The following is a 15,614-nucleotide window of genomic DNA, read 5'->3' as shown; positions in this document are numbered from 1 at the left end:
TTTAGACATGTTATGATAAACCTGCATGCCGTGAAGCTTGAACCTGAACCTTTCAGCCCTTAGGTAAGGCATTACCATTGTGCCACAGGAGCTGGATTAAAGGATTCTGAAAGAGAACATCCTCTCTTTATCCAGAAATGTATCTAGTTGTTCCTTGAACCCATTCCTAAATGGTAAACTAATATTCTGGCCTTGTAGTACCAGATTTTCTGTCCAGTTGACTTGAAGCTGTAGTCCTTGAACATAGGATGAGTAGTCATCGTCTTTCTTTTCTAAAAAAAAATTGTTACCATTTAAAGAAGTCAAGCTAAACTTTGATAAGCTCATCTCCTCCATATAAAACAAATAGCAATTTGGAAACAAAAGCCTTCATAACGTTGGCTTTCATCTTAATAAGCAGTGAATGTTGAGAAACTGCTTGATTTGTAAGGTGAACACAACTGAATCCAGTCCTGTTTACTGCCATTCACACATGTACTTCCAGCAGGTGATAATAAATGGGAGTGGAAGCTCTCAGAATTCTAACTCAGCTTTTGTCTTTGTGTCGTCCAGAGTTATCAATGATCTCATATAGCTCAACTGCTACTCTTAGATTAACAAACCAGAACTGTCTATGATTAACCTAGGAGCTCTTGGTTTCTATGACTTCATATTGCACTACATGGGTCGTTTACTAAGCTGGTAGAAACACTTCTAATGTGTTTATACTTTATCCCAGGCCATATCTGTCAATTGGTATGAGAATTCAAATAGAAAGTTCTATTTAGTCGTGGCCTTGCTTTTTGTATAGTACTGTAAAAGGACGATGAGTGATAGGCAGCTTTCCAAATTCTAATGGGATCAATTCTGCTCAGGAAGTGCACTCCCATGTTATAGTTTATTGCTGAGCAAGTAAATTGGAAGTAGTTTTTCAGCAGCAGAGTTTATGTGGAGCTTTATAATCAGATTTTACGGATTAGAATTGAAACGCCATGTCACTTTCTAATGTATCTCCCCTTCTGATTCAGAGTTCAGGCTAAATATCTTGACTTTGGAAGATTTGGTGCCAACTGTAGAACAGAAAATGAACAAAGAAGCACCAGCTGTGAAGGTAACTTATTTGTCCAAGTTGAGGTTGTTTCATTTGAATATGCCATGAATTTTGCAGCACTGCATAATTTTCTATCCTTGAATGGGTAGGCTTCCAACAAAAGGTATTTTAGAGCTTTCTCACAATGTACTTTAACTAAATGTGGCCTCATCAACCATAGTGACGTCAGCACCCAGAATGTTGTACTGATATTTCTATAAACCTGGTTGCTTTGCTTAGAGTGGATATGAGGAGGTGGTAAATAGAAATTACGATTGTTGATGTGGTGTAGTGGACTGACGCATACTGCAATATGTAAAGAATCATACAATAATGCAGTACAGGAGACCATTTAGTCCCTGAAGGAAGTAGTACTCCCCTGCTCCAGTAGTCTTGCAGTATATTTGCTACAATTAACCCGTCAGCTATCTCAGGAGTGTGGTTGAGTGACTACTCCCTTTTAGGCTCAGAACCGATTTGCCTGCATTGTAGAAATTCAGTAATTCTCCTGCTCCATTGGCATGAAAGCAAACGTGTAAAAGGTTCATGGGAGTAAACTGAATCTCCCATGTTATTTTTATGCTAGCAACTCTGGTCAGTGTTTGATAATATTAATTGAGTTGATGAAGTGTTCTGTCATTCATATTTTGTGAACTGAGGAGCTACTAGTTGAATATAATTAAATTTGTTGCACTGGTATTTACTACTATTACTTTTAATAAAAATCTGGTTGGCAGTTTATGGCCTAAACACCACAGTCTGACTGTGATTGTTTTTCTATTATTAAGAAACAAGAATACTTACAAAGAGCTTATTGAAGCAACAAAGATATTCAGTTCTGACCTGGGCAATCATACATTACTAATTATAATCACATTTCAATTTGTATGGCATGTTGGTTTGTTTACATGATCTTTGGCACTGTATTCAAGAGAAATATCTGGAGAGCATCTGAAAATCTTAAGCAATCAGACACCAGTTCGTTTATTCTTTCTCAGGATGTTGAGGTCACTGCCTGGGCAATCTTTTTTTCCTCAGCCCTAATTGCTCTTAAGAAGGCACTGGTGAGCTGTCTTTATGAGTAAATGGACGCCATGTAGCATGGATTACACCAACAGTGTTGTTGAGGAGGGAAGTCTTGAAGTTTGGCTCCATGATAATGAAGGAACTGTAACTACACTGCACTGTAATCTATTGTGTATTTTGTTTGTATGGCAAGCTGCTAATGTCAATCAAGAGTTCTGTCCTCAGGACAAAAATATCAGTACTGGAGGTCTGGTTAATTATTTGTTTTGATTTCCCCTAAACTCCCCTTTCCTAACCCAGGGTCACTTACTTTAGTTGTAATGTTCCCTGAGATCAGCTGACAACACACGTTGGTAATCATAACCAGTAACTCCTTGATCTACATGGGTCACTGCACTTAGCTATCAAGTTTTTAAGAGGCTGGAATATAATTATTAAACCAAGGAAGTGGAGCAATGTACCTTTTTAAATTGCTTGTTATTTACTTGTATTTGGTATACACAATGTTTTTCAAGATTCAGTCTATTGATAACTTTCTTTTTTTCAAAGAATGAAGCAAACCAATTCTCTGATGTTCAGAGCATACAGTCGACTTTTCGCACCACTGGGCTTCATGTGGCAGATGAACTAGTCAGTCCAGATGCTCAAACTAGCACACTTTCAAGAGAGAAGGATGAGAGTGAACTTGAAAGTGATATAATGACAGAAAGTGCTATAATTGGAAGTGAAATCACTGAACATTTGAATGGGAGTCCTTTATCAAGGAAGGAAAAAAACTTTCCAGAGAACCTACATGAACAATTAAAAACAGATGATGAGAGCACTCTGTGTTCTGAATACTCAGAGGACTTTGAAAATTCAGACTATGAAGTTGCCTCAATAAACAAGGACCAGAGCGAATCATGTGCTGAGAAGTCATCTAAAGAGGAGTTAAAGACAGATTACTCAGATAACAGTACTTCCCATTCAACCTCTTCAACTCCAACTCCAGATCAATCAAAGTCAGCAGCAAGTTCTGAATCTCTCTATTCATTGGAAAAGAAGCAAGTGATGGGTCTGACTAAAGTGGCTGTAAAAGATACAGCAATACAGACCCAGCCATCTGGCATGGCCTACACTTGGTCCAGAGGTAAATTTGTGAATTTTAATATTTACTTGTAAATCTGTTCTCTCTCACTCTCTCCTTCCTCCCTTACTTATTTTCTCTCACTGAAGAAGTTGGGCAGACAGGGATGTCTGTTGATGATTCTAGATCGTTATCTGCCGGTGTCCCATCTAGTCGTCAATCATGTGAAACTTCAGATTTGGAGTCAAAGTTGCAATTTTTAATACTTGATTATGGCACTAGTGTTTTACCAATTGGCGATTGGGCTGTCTAAAAACGTCCTACTCTCTGTAGTCTGCTGATTTTGTTACTTGCAGTTCCAACCAGTCTTGGGTTTAGAAACATTACCTGGAGTACAGCATAACATTTTATTCCCTCCCTCCATGACTTACCTCAGGATCACATATTTTGGCTGGTATGTTGAATCTCCATGGAGGTTACATGGATTGTAAGGGGTGTAGAACTCTGCATTAATGTAAAGTTGCAACATGACTATGGGACCGACTCATTGTACCAACTAGTACTTTCCTTCCATGTTTGTAATCTTCCAATTAAGTTTTCATCTCAACAAAATTGCTGAAGTGTCCCCAATACCTGGAAGACCTTACAGCCTTTAGTGGGCACAGAGGCCCTTTAAAGGAAGACACTTTCCCATCCCAAACCCAACTGACCATCAGCCTGCCCAGTGAAACTAAATTAGACACTTGGCATCTCTCTCTGCTCCTGCAGCTAAAAGCCCTGTGACTGCAAGAGGAGGTCCCTAAATGGCCATGAATTGGACAATGGGCAGGTTGGTCTTCCAACACCCCACGTGCAACTGATGCAATTGGATTGGGTGGAGGGGGCATGAAGGTGCTAGGAACAACCCCTTTAGCCTGATGCCCAATTTTAAGGCTCATTCATGAAGTGATTCATAAATATAAAAAATATCCTTACCAATGACCTGACAATCTACAATAACTTAGCAAGTGAAATAATGGAGTCAGCATTACAGCCTAGGTCAGAATTCTAGACGGATGAACATTTCTCATTCTTGGCTTATTATCTTCTTGATTCATTTGTTGGGAGTTGGTCACATGGGGTGGCACAGTGGTTAGCACTGTTGTTTCACAGCATTAGGGACCCAGGTTTGATTCCAGCCTAAGGTGGCTGTCTGTGTGAAGTTTGCACATTCTCCCTGTGAATGCATGGGATTCTGCTGGATGCTTTGGTTTCCTCCCACAGTCCAAATATGTGCAGGTTAAGTGGATTGGCCATTTTACAATGACCTGTAGTGTCCAAGGATGTGCAGACTAGGTGGATCAGTTATGGTAAATGTGTGATCACGGGGATAGGGTGGAATGCTCTTCAGAAGGTTGATGTAGACTTCAATGAGCTGAATGGCCTCTTCCTGCATTATAGAGATTCTTTGATTCTACAAAGTTCTTGTTTCACACCTTTATTATTGCACTTAGGTAGTTTATTGACAACTTGTGCTTGGAACGGACCAATGCCAATAATACAGCTTGTGTTGAATGCAATTGTAATTTAAATTATTGACTGTATCACTAAGCAATAAGCATTCCCATTTCTTTTCATAGAGGAAGGTGTTGCAGTCCTTGGAGCATCTCTTGGAGCTGCATATGTGGATCCCACCCCTATTGCTAGTCATGTTATTAGCCCTGATGCAATCGAAGGTAAACATTTGGCATTTGTTTAACATCATTGTGATAAATTTGTTAAAGTGCATTATCGATTGATTTATCTTGGAATGATTTGGAGGTGCCAGTGTTGGACTGGGGTATACAAAGTTAAAAATCACACAACACCAAGTTATGGTCCATCAGGTTTATTTGGAAGCACTAACTTTCGGAGCGCTGCTCCTTCATCAGGTGGTTGTGGAGTATAAGATTGTAAGGCACAGAATTTATAGCAAAAGTTTACAGTGTGATATAACTGAAATTATATATTGAAAAAGACCTGGATTGTTTGTTAAGTCTCATCTTTTAGAATGACCATGTTGGTTTCAGTTCTTTCATATTGTAAATCCCAGAACTTTTTTTAAAGTTACATTCTCAAGTGAACTTTAACAATAGGTGTCATGTTAGCCCAGATAATGCATTGAAGGTGTGAGGCTTTCTGTGCCCCAATATTCAGACTGATTCTATTTTTAAAAAAGGGATTTACAGAATCTTACATGGATTCATGTAGTTTTTGAGCAAAATAAAATATAATTCTGCATGTACAAATTCACCCCGCAAACTTATATATGTGTGTGTGCGCGCGGGGAAGGTGTCTGTGAGAGGGTGTGAGTGTAAAGGAGTATAAGTCTGCGAGAAGGTGAGAGTTGGGGAGTATATGTGTGGGGATATGAGAGAGAGCTTGTGTATGAGAGAGGGAGTGGGAATGCCGTGCTGAGGGAAGCAGCATTTTTGAATTTATTGCACAATGAGCAACAAATTCCAATTTGGAATCTGAGGACATTGAAACTGAAGGAAAACAGCAGGCTCCGTACTGAAATCCAGTATGGATGACTGGGGATGGAATAAATTGTTATGCAGGCGCATACAAAGGTTTCATAGAAAATTAAGGGACAAAACTTGAGTAACTTTAATGTCAAATAGAATTAATGTTGCAAAACATTGAATTAATTTTAAATCTGTACTCAGTAAATTGTTAACTTAAAACAAATATAATGAAGCTGAGACAAGGGTTAGGATTACATGCAGACCAGACTGCTCTGGGGCATAGTCCAGAAATGTGGTAGTTTAGGTCTTATTCCATTTTGAACAGCAATTCCTACAGGGCTAGGTTTCAATATGTATTTACTTCCTTCTGATATTTAGAGTTTTTTTTAAATTATTCACTCGTTGAATGTGGATGTCACTGAAGTGCCGGCATTTACTTCCTGCCCCTCGAAACCCTTGAAAGGTGGTAGTGAGCTGTCTTCAACCACTGCAGCCCATGTGCTTTAAATTGACTAGAATGGGATGGGATTCTCAATTAAAGCTCTTGGGACAATTAACTTTGATTGTTTAATAAAGAAGTTATATGAAAGGCCAAAAACACTCAAAGAAAGTAAAGGAATTGCATTTTAGAGTGCCCAACCAATACTTTAAAGTGCTTTACATAACATTAATTACTTCAAAATTGCAGAAACTGTTAGTATATAAGTGAATTCAATAGCAATCCCCCAAGCCACAGACAATAATAACTGTTATTAGTGATATTAGGTGACTCTTCAAAACCTGTCAACATATCAAAGTACTTAATCAAATGTGACTTTACACCATTAATGAGAAGTCTATAGTTTAGAGTTTTGGTTCTAACGATTTGGTTAGTATACAATTGAAGACCTATTGTATTAAATCGAATGATTGAAAGTCTCTAAAACCTCTCTAATACTTCAGCCATGGCACAATCAGCAATTTTGCTGAACTGTTGGGTTGGATGGTGTATTAAATAAAATGGGAGAAGAATAGTTTGGTTGATAAAGTTGAGATATGAATCTGAAAATCTGAGGTTCTGCTCTTGACTCACTAGGAGCAGCTGTTAGTGGTCTCTATGGCTAATTACTGGTACTTTGATTTTAGTCAATCAATCGTACTACAAGTGGGGAACCCGATCCTCCGATCTGCACTCCTGCACTCAAGGAAGACTTAGCGCTGGGAACAGAGTTTCACAATTTCAGCCTGTCTTATTAAAGAAACATGATGAAATTTCTGCATTGATCAGATCCAGAGCACTCCTGACCTCAGCCTGCCACTGGATATAGGGGTGGGGCAAAGAAGATGATCATTGGAAGCTTCAGTCCTACCATCTTGTGCCAAATAACCACAGAGTTCTATGAAAAAAGTACAATAAAATTAACTGAAATAACGCCTCTGCTGAGGTGAGTGTCATGATTGGCAATCTTCTAGTTGCAGTACAGTATGCTACTGATTTCTTCCTCTTTTCCAATCCACAGCATTGACTGCATATAGTCCTGCTAGCTTTGCTCTGAATGATATGCTGAAACAGCAGCTCACTCTAATTCAACAGTTTGTGCAAGTCAGTCGGCATCTCTACTTATCTGTTGTGGCCTCAATAGAAAAGGACAACTACCATTACACAACTTTGGACGAAACAAAAGAGGTAACTAAACAGTCAATTCTTTGTACATGTTAGGACTTTACAGTAATCCTCATCCCCATCAGTGCTGCTTGGCTGCCTGCATGCTTTAAAAACAGAGCAACGTGCAGTCTTTCAAGTTGATAAGGCCAGCTTATGCAGCAATACAGACAGGGACATCGTGTCAGCATTTCTCCTCATTGCTGTACTGAAACTGACAGAAACTTTTGGAGTCTGTTTACATGCAGGAAGATACTGCCACATTCCCAGATGGTGCACAGTTGAGGCATCCCAAATCTGCGATTGGTGGGGAATTAATTAAATCGAAGCATGGAAAAGTTATAACACAGAAAGAGATCATCAGCCCATAATATCTTCATAACAATAAGATAAAACAAAAATTTAGAAATCTAGCCACACGTTCTAATTCCACCTTCCAGCATCTGATCCATAGGCTTCAAGTTAGAGATTTCTACCTTCACCCTCAGCCTCCTCTGTTGTAAAGAAAACAACCTTAACCTTTCCAATCTTACCTCACAACTGCAGTTTAAAGTGCATTTTTATAAAACTCCCCTGTACTCTCTCCAGATGAAATCTCATCCTCCTTGTAGTGACCAAAACTGTATTCCAGTTTGTAGCCTAACCAGTGTTACATTTAGTTCTGGAATTGCATCCCTACTTAACCTTGTCCAATTTTAAACCCTTTCTTTACCACATTATCTATCTGCCCTGACACCTTCAAGAACTTGTAGACACGTACTGCAAGATCTCCCATTACTTCTTGCCTTGCCAATATTCTCCTGTTTTATTGTGTCCTGTCCCTTGCTTTGTTTGCTCTCCCCAAATGCATTACCTCACACTTCTCCAGATTAATTTCCATTTGCCACTTTTCCACCCAATCAACCAAACTATTGATATAATCTTGTAGTTGATAAATGCTCTTTTTGTTATCAACTCCAAAGTCACATTTTTAGTATTTGCAAATTTCCCAGTCATGCCTCCCACATGTAAATTAAAATCATTAATGCATATAAAATATAAGGACACAACATTGAGCTCAATACTGATGTAATGAGAAGTTGCATTCAATTTGCTGTCTTCTGCCTTACTCCCTTTTTAAACAGGGGTGTTATGTTAGCTGGCAAGACACAACTTTAAATCTAACTGTGAGATTTCTTAAAGTTGTGTCTTGCCAGCTAACATAACACCCCTGTTTAAAAAGGGAGTAAGGCAGAAGACAGAAAATTACAAACCAATCAGCCTAACCTCGGGTGTGGATAAGATCCAGGAATCCATCGTGAAGGTTGAGATTTCTGAATACTTGGTAAAATAGGGCAGAATCAGCATGCTTTCATCAAGGGGAGGTCATGCCTGACAAATCTACTAGAATTCTTTGAGGAAGGAGAGCCAATGGATGTTATCTACCTGAACTTCAAGAAGAACTTTGACAAGGTGTGACATAGACTACTGAGAAAGATAAAGGCCTGTGGTGTTAGAGGCATGGTACTAGCATGGATAGGAGCTTGGTTGTCTGGCACAAAGTAGAGATTGGGGATAAAATGGTCTTTCACAGGTTGGCAGCTAGTGACAAGTGGTGTTCCGCAAGGCTCGGCATTGGGATCACAACCTTTCACTTTATACATTAATGATCGAGATGATGGAACTGAGGGCATTCTGGCTACGTTTGCAGATGATACAAAGATAGGTAGAGGGTCAGGTAGCATTGAGGAGGCAGGGAGGCTACAGAAGGATTTGGACAGGCTAGGAGAGTGGGCAAAGAAGTGGCTGATGGAGTACAACATAGGAAAGTGTGAGGAACAATAGAGGCATGAACTATTTTCTAAATGGGCAGAAAATTCAGATGTCTGAAGCGCAAGAGAGAGATCATCAGCCCATGATATATGCACAACAATAAAGATAAAACAAAAATTTAGAAGTCTAACCACACGTTCTAATTCCAACTTCCAGCATCTGGTCCATAGGCTTCAAGTTAGAGGTTTCTACCTTCACCCTCAGCCTCCTCTGTTCTAAACAAAACAATTCTAACCTTTCCAATCTTACTCCCAGGTTCTGGTCCGGGATGATTAGATTAGATTACTTACAGTGTGGAAACAGGCCCTTCGGCCCAACAAGTCCACACCGCCCCGCCGAAGCGCAACCCACCCATACCCCTGCATTTACCCCCTACCTAACACTACGGGCAATTTAGCATGGCCAATTCACCTAACCTGCACATCTTTGGACTGTGGGAGGAAACCGGAGCACCCGGAGGAAACCCACGCCGACACGGGGAGAACGTGCAAACTCCACACAGCCAGTCGCCTGAGGCAGGAATTGAACCGGGGTCTCTGGCGCTGTGAGGCAGCAGTGCTAACCACTGTGCCACCGTGCCGCCCACGGTGCTCTCAAGGTAAACTTGCAGGTTGAGTCAGTAGTAGGGAAGACAAATGCAATGATGGCATTTATTTTGAGAGGACTTAACAAAGAAGCAGGGATTTACTTCTGAGGCTCCATAAGGCTTTGGACAGGCCACTTTTGGAATATTGTGCACAGTTTTGGATCCAATACCTCAGGAAGGATGGACTGGTCCTGGAGCGTGTTCAGAGGAAGTTCACAAGAATGGTCCCAGGAATGAACAGTTTAACATATGAGGGACATTTTGAGGACTCTGGGTTTATACTTGATGGAGTTTAGTGATGAAACTTACAGAATACTGAATGGCCTAGATAGACCAGATGTTGGGAAGATGTTTCCATTGGTAAGAGAGACTAGGACCTGAGGGCATAGCCTTAGAGTAAAGGGAAGACCTTTTAGAACAGAGATAAGGAGATACTTACTTCAGCCAGAGAGTGGTGAATCTGTGGAATTCACTGCCACAGAAGGCTGTGAAGACCAGGTCATTTAGTATATTTAAGACAAATAGATAGGTTCTTGATTGTAAAGGGGATCAAGGGTGATGGGAAGGAAGCGGGAGAATGGAGTAGAGAAACTTATCAACCACGATTGAATGGTGGAGCAGACTCGATGGGCTGAATGGCCTAATGTTTGCTCCTATGTATTATGGTCTTGTTGAATGGGGTGTAATTAAGCTTGTATTGGCTAACTAACTTTGCATTAATGAGTAAATGCCCTTGCTTCCAGTAGCAGTACTTATGTACAAAGACAAAAATTGCCAGGCAAACTCACGAAGTCTGGCAGCAACAGAGTTCTGAAGAAGTGTCACCAGACCCGAAACGTTAACTCTACTTTCTGTCCACAGATGCGGCCAGATCTACTGAGGTTTCTCAGCAATTTCTGTTTCTGTTTGAGTTCCAGCATCTGTAGTTCTTTGTGACTTTTTTTTTGCAGTATTCATTTATTTGTGGAATATAGGTTTCTCTGTTCTGATATATTTTTAAGTTAATGAGTTTTTATTTTCACTTTTACTGTAAATTAATATCATTTATTTTGTGTCTGAAAGTTGCAAATTAAAATTTGCAGTTATTTTAACTTCTTGTTTTGCTGGCAAGCACACATCCTTTAAACAAATTGGCTGCTTTTCTTATTTCTGAATGTAAATAAAGGGAATTACGAGGGTATGAGGTGCGTTAGCAATGATAGATTGGGGCTCCTTACTAAAAGTAGGTAGGCTAATACTTAAGGAACATATGCATAAATTACAATAGTTACTCGTTCCTATTAGGCACAAGAAGAAAACAGGAAATTGGCTCAGTTGTAGCTTATCAAAGAAACGAAGGATTGTATTAGATCCAAGGAGAAATTGCCAGAACAATCATAGTTTAGAATTCAGCAGAAGAGGGGAAAAAGTTGCTTAATAGGTGCAAAATAGAGTATGAGAGTTAAACTTGCAAGGGACATAATAGGTGACTGTAAAAGATTTTATAAATGTATGAGAAGAAGATGAAAATCACACAACACCAGGTTATAGTCCCGCAGGTTTAATTTGAAGCACTAGCTTTTGGAGCGCTGCTTCTTCATCAGGTGACAGAGCGGTGCTCCAAAAGCTAGTGCTTCCAATTAAACCTGTTGGACTATAACCTGGTGTTGTGTGATTTCTAACTTTCTAACCCAGTCCAACACCGGCATCTCCGAATCATGAAAAGATGATGATTAGTGAAGACAAATGTAGGTCCTTCACAATCAGAAATGAGGAAATTATAATCGGAACAAAAAAACATTAAAAAACTAAATACATATTCTCTTCACAAAAGGAGATAAAAATAAATTCTCAGCAATGTTAGGGTCGAATTGAAGAAAGCATCCAGGGAACAGGAGAATTGACGTTTCGGGCATAAGCCCTTCTTCAGGAATCCCGAAACGTCGATTCTCCTGTTCCCTGGATGCTGCCTGACCTGCTGCGCTTTTCCAGCAACACATTTTCAGCTCTGATCTCCAGCATCTGCAGACCTCACTTTCTCCTCTAATTGAAGAAAGTCAGTATTAGTTTAAAAAAATGCCAGAGAACTTAATGGGATTAAAGGCTGACAAATATCCAGGCCTGATTATCTGCACCCCAGAATGCTAAAGGAAGTGGCCTTGGAAATATTGGATACATTGGTGATTATCTTCCAAAATACTATCAATTCTGGATCAGTTTTTACAGATTGGAATAGGGCAAATATAACCCCTCTATATTAAAAAAAAGGCAGAGGGAAAAAGAAGAGGATTACGGACCAATTAGCCTAACATTAGTTGTAGGGAAAATGGTGCAGTCTATTATAAAGGATGTGGTAACACTTGAAAAGCATTAATGGGATTGGTACTTGGGCCCCGGCTATTCACAATATATATCAATGACCTAGATGAGAGAATCAAATGCAATATTTGCAGGTTTCCTAATAACACAGAACTAGGTGGGATTGAAAGTTGTGAGGATACAAGGACGCCTTAGGCCAATCTAGACAGATCGAGTGTGTGGGCATACACATGGCAGATGCAGTACAACATAGATGATCTGAAGTTATACACTTAGTGTGAAAAACAGAAAGGCAGAATATTATTGAAATGATAACATACTGGGAACATGTGGATGTAAAAAGAGATCTAGGTGTCCTTGTACATCAGCTTGTGAAAATAAGCAGGCAGGTGCAGCAATCATTTGGTATGGGAGCCTTCACTGCAAAAGGGTTTGAGTTCAGAAGTAGGGATGTATTACTGCAGTTATGCCTGTCTTGGTAAGACCCAATGTGGAGTTTTGTGTGCATTTCGTTGCCTCTACCCAAGTGAGGGAGAGTAGTGAAGGTTCACTAGGCTTGACAGGATGACAGGAATGTCTTGTATTAGAGTCATAGAGTCATAGAGATGTACAGCATGGAAACAGACCCTATGGTCCAACTTATCCATACCGACCAGATATTCCAACCCAATCTAGTCCTACCTGCCAGCACCCGGCCCATATCCATCCAAACCCTTCATATTCATATACCCATCCAAATGCCTCTTAAATGTTGCAATTGTATCAGCCTCCACCACTTCCTCTGGCAGCTCATTCCATACACGTACCACCTTCTGTGTGAAAAAGTTGCCCCCTCGGTCTCTTTTATGTCTTTCCCCTCTCACCCTAAACCTATGCCCTCTACTTCTGGACGCCCCAACCCCAGGGAAAAGACTTGGTCTATTTATCCTATCCATGCCCCTCATAATTTGGTAAACTTCTATAAGGTCACCCCTCAGCCTCCGACGCTCCAGGGAAAACAGCCCCAGCCTGTCCAGCCTCTCCCTATAGTTCAAATCCTCCAACCCTGGCAACATCCTTGTAAATCTTTTCTGAACCCTTTCAAGTTTCATAACATCTTTCCGATAGGAAGGAGACCAGAATTGCACGCAATATTCCAACCATGGCTTAACCAATGTCCTGTACAGCCGTCCAACTCCTGCATGACCTCCCAACTCCTGCACTCAATACTCTGACCAATAAAGGAAAGCATACCTTCACTATCCTATCTACCTGCGACTCCACTTTCAAGGAGCTATGAACCTGCACTCCAAGGTCTCTTTGTTCAGCAACACTCCCTAGGATCTTACCATTAAATGCATAAGTCCTGCTAAGATTTGCTTTCCCAAAATGCAGAACCTCGCATTTATCTGAATTAAACTCCATCTGCCACTTCTCAGCCCATTGGCCCATCTGGTCCAGATCCTGTTGTAATCTGAGGTAACCCTCTTCGCTGTCGACTACACTTCCAATTTTGGTGTCATCTGCAAACTTACTAACTGTACCTCTTATGCTCTCATCCAAATCATTTATGTAAATGACAAAAGGTAGAGAACCCAGCACCGATCCTTGTCGCACTCCACTGGTCTCAGGCCTCCAGTCTGAAAAACAACCCTCCACCACCACCCTCTGTCTTCTACCTTTGAGCCAGTTCTGTATCCAAATGGCTAGTTCTCCCTGTATTCCATGAGATCTATGAGGAGAAAGTGAGGTCTGCAGATGCTGGAGATCAGAGCTGAAAATGTGTTGCTGGAAAAGCGCAGCAGGTCAGGCAGCATCCAGGGAACGGGAGAATCGACGTTTCGGGCATAAGCCCTCCTGAAGAAGGGCTTATGCCCGAAACGTCGATTCTCCTGTCATTCCTGAAGAAGGGCTTATGTCCGAAACGTCGATTCTCCTGTTCCCTGGATGCTGCCTGACCTGCTGCGCTTTTCCAGCAACACATTTTCAGCTTCCATGAGATCTAACCTTGCTAATCAGTCTCCTATAGGGAACCTTGTCAAATGCCTTACTGAAGTCCATAAAGATCACATCTACTGCTCTGCCCTCAATCATCTTTGTTACTTCTTCAAAAAACTCAATCAAGTTTGTGAGACATGATTTCCCACGCACAAAGCCATGTTGACTATCCCTAATCAGTCCTTGCCTTTTCAAATAAATGTACATCCTGTCCCTCAGAATTCCCTCCAACAACTTGCCAACCGCTGAGGTCAGGCTCACCGGTCTGTAGTTCCCTGGCTAGTCTTTACCACCCTTAAACAGTGGCACCACGTTTGCCAACCTCCAGTCTTCCGGCACCTCACCTGTGACTATCGATAAGTCAAATATCTCAGCAAGAGGCTCATTATCACTTCTCTAGCTTCCCACAGAGTTCTCATGTACACCTGATGAGGTCCTGGTGATTTATCCACCTTTACCCGTTTCAAGACATCCAGCACTTCCTCCTCTGTAATCAGGACATTTTGCAAGATGTCACCATCTATTTCCCTACAGTCTATATCTTCCATATCCTTTTCCACAGTAAATACTGATGCAAAATATTCATTTAGTATCTCCCCCATTTTCTGTGGCTCGACATAAAGGCTGCCTTGCTGATCTTTGAGGGGCCCTATTCTCTCCGTAGTTACCTTTTTGTCCTTAATGTATTTGTAAAAACCCTTTGGATTCTCCTTAATTCTATTTGCCAAAGCTATCTCATGTCCCCTTATGCCCTTCTGATTTCCCTCTTAAGTATACTCCTACTTCCTTTATCCTCTAAGGATTCACTGGATCAATCCTGTCTATACCTGACATATGCTTCCTTCTTTTTCTTAACCAAACCCTCAATTTCTTTAGTCATCCAGCATTCCCTATACCTACCAGCCTTCCCTTTCACCCTGACAGGAATATACTTTCTCTGGATTCTTGTTAACTCATTTCTGAAGGCTTCCCACTTTCCAGCTGTCCCTTTACCTGCGAACGTCTGCCTCCAATCAGCTTTTGAAAGTTCTTGCCTAATACCGTCAAAATTCGCCTCCTTCCAATCTGGAACGTCAAATTTTAGATCTGGTCTATCCTTTTCCATCACTATTTTAAAACGAATAGAATTATGGCCACTGGCCCCAAAGTGTTCCCCCACTGACACCTCAGTCACCTGCCCTGCCTTATTTTCCAAGAGTAGGTCAAGTTTTGCACCTTCTCTAGTAGGTACATCCACATACTGAGTCAGAAAATTGTCTTGTACGCACTTAAGAAATTCCTCTCCATCTAAACCTTTAACACTATGGCAGTCCCAGTCGATGTTTGGAAAGTTAAAATCCCCTACCATAACCACCCTATTATTCTTACAGATAGTTGAGATCTCCTTCCAAGTTTGTTTCTCAATTTCCCTCTGACTATTAGAGGGTCTATAATACAATCCCAGTAAGGTGATCATCCCTTTCTTATTTCTCAGTTCCACCGAAATAACTTCCCTGGATGTATTTCCGGGAATATCCTCCCTCAGCACAGCTGTAATGCTATCCCTTATCAAAAATGCCACTCCCCCTCCTCTCGCCTCCCTTTCTATCCTTCCTGTAGCATTTGTATCCTGGAACATTAAGCTGCCAGTCCTGCCCATCCCTGAGCCATGT

At 40.8% G+C, this 15,614-nt stretch overlaps 1 protein-coding gene across 4 annotated transcripts in view; it reads left to right on the top strand.

Moving 5' to 3' along the window:
• cunh19orf44 (chromosome unknown C19orf44 homolog) overlaps window positions 1-15,614 on the top strand; it is a 55,789-nt gene that overhangs the window by 29,806 nt on the left and 10,369 nt on the right. For all 4 annotated transcript variants that reach the window (XM_087976191.1, XM_043720789.2, XM_087976192.1 and 1 more), the window contains 4 exons: window positions 1,008-1,090; window positions 2,645-3,224; window positions 4,781-4,876; window positions 7,147-7,313. In XM_087976191.1, the coding sequence (XP_087832317.1) occupies window positions 1,008-1,090; window positions 2,645-3,224; window positions 4,781-4,876; window positions 7,147-7,313 (926 nt within the window). The remainder of the gene's footprint in view (window positions 1-1,007; window positions 1,091-2,644; window positions 3,225-4,780; window positions 4,877-7,146; window positions 7,314-15,614) is intronic.

Source organism: Chiloscyllium plagiosum, unplaced genomic scaffold, assembly GCF_037043375.1.
Source record: "Chiloscyllium plagiosum isolate Xiang-an unplaced genomic scaffold, Cpla_swu_hap1 HiC_scaffold_28, whole genome shotgun sequence".
NCBI classification, from domain to species: domain Eukaryota; kingdom Metazoa; phylum Chordata; class Chondrichthyes; order Orectolobiformes; family Hemiscylliidae; genus Chiloscyllium; species Chiloscyllium plagiosum.
This window is presented reverse-complemented; position numbering and strand designations above follow the sequence as displayed.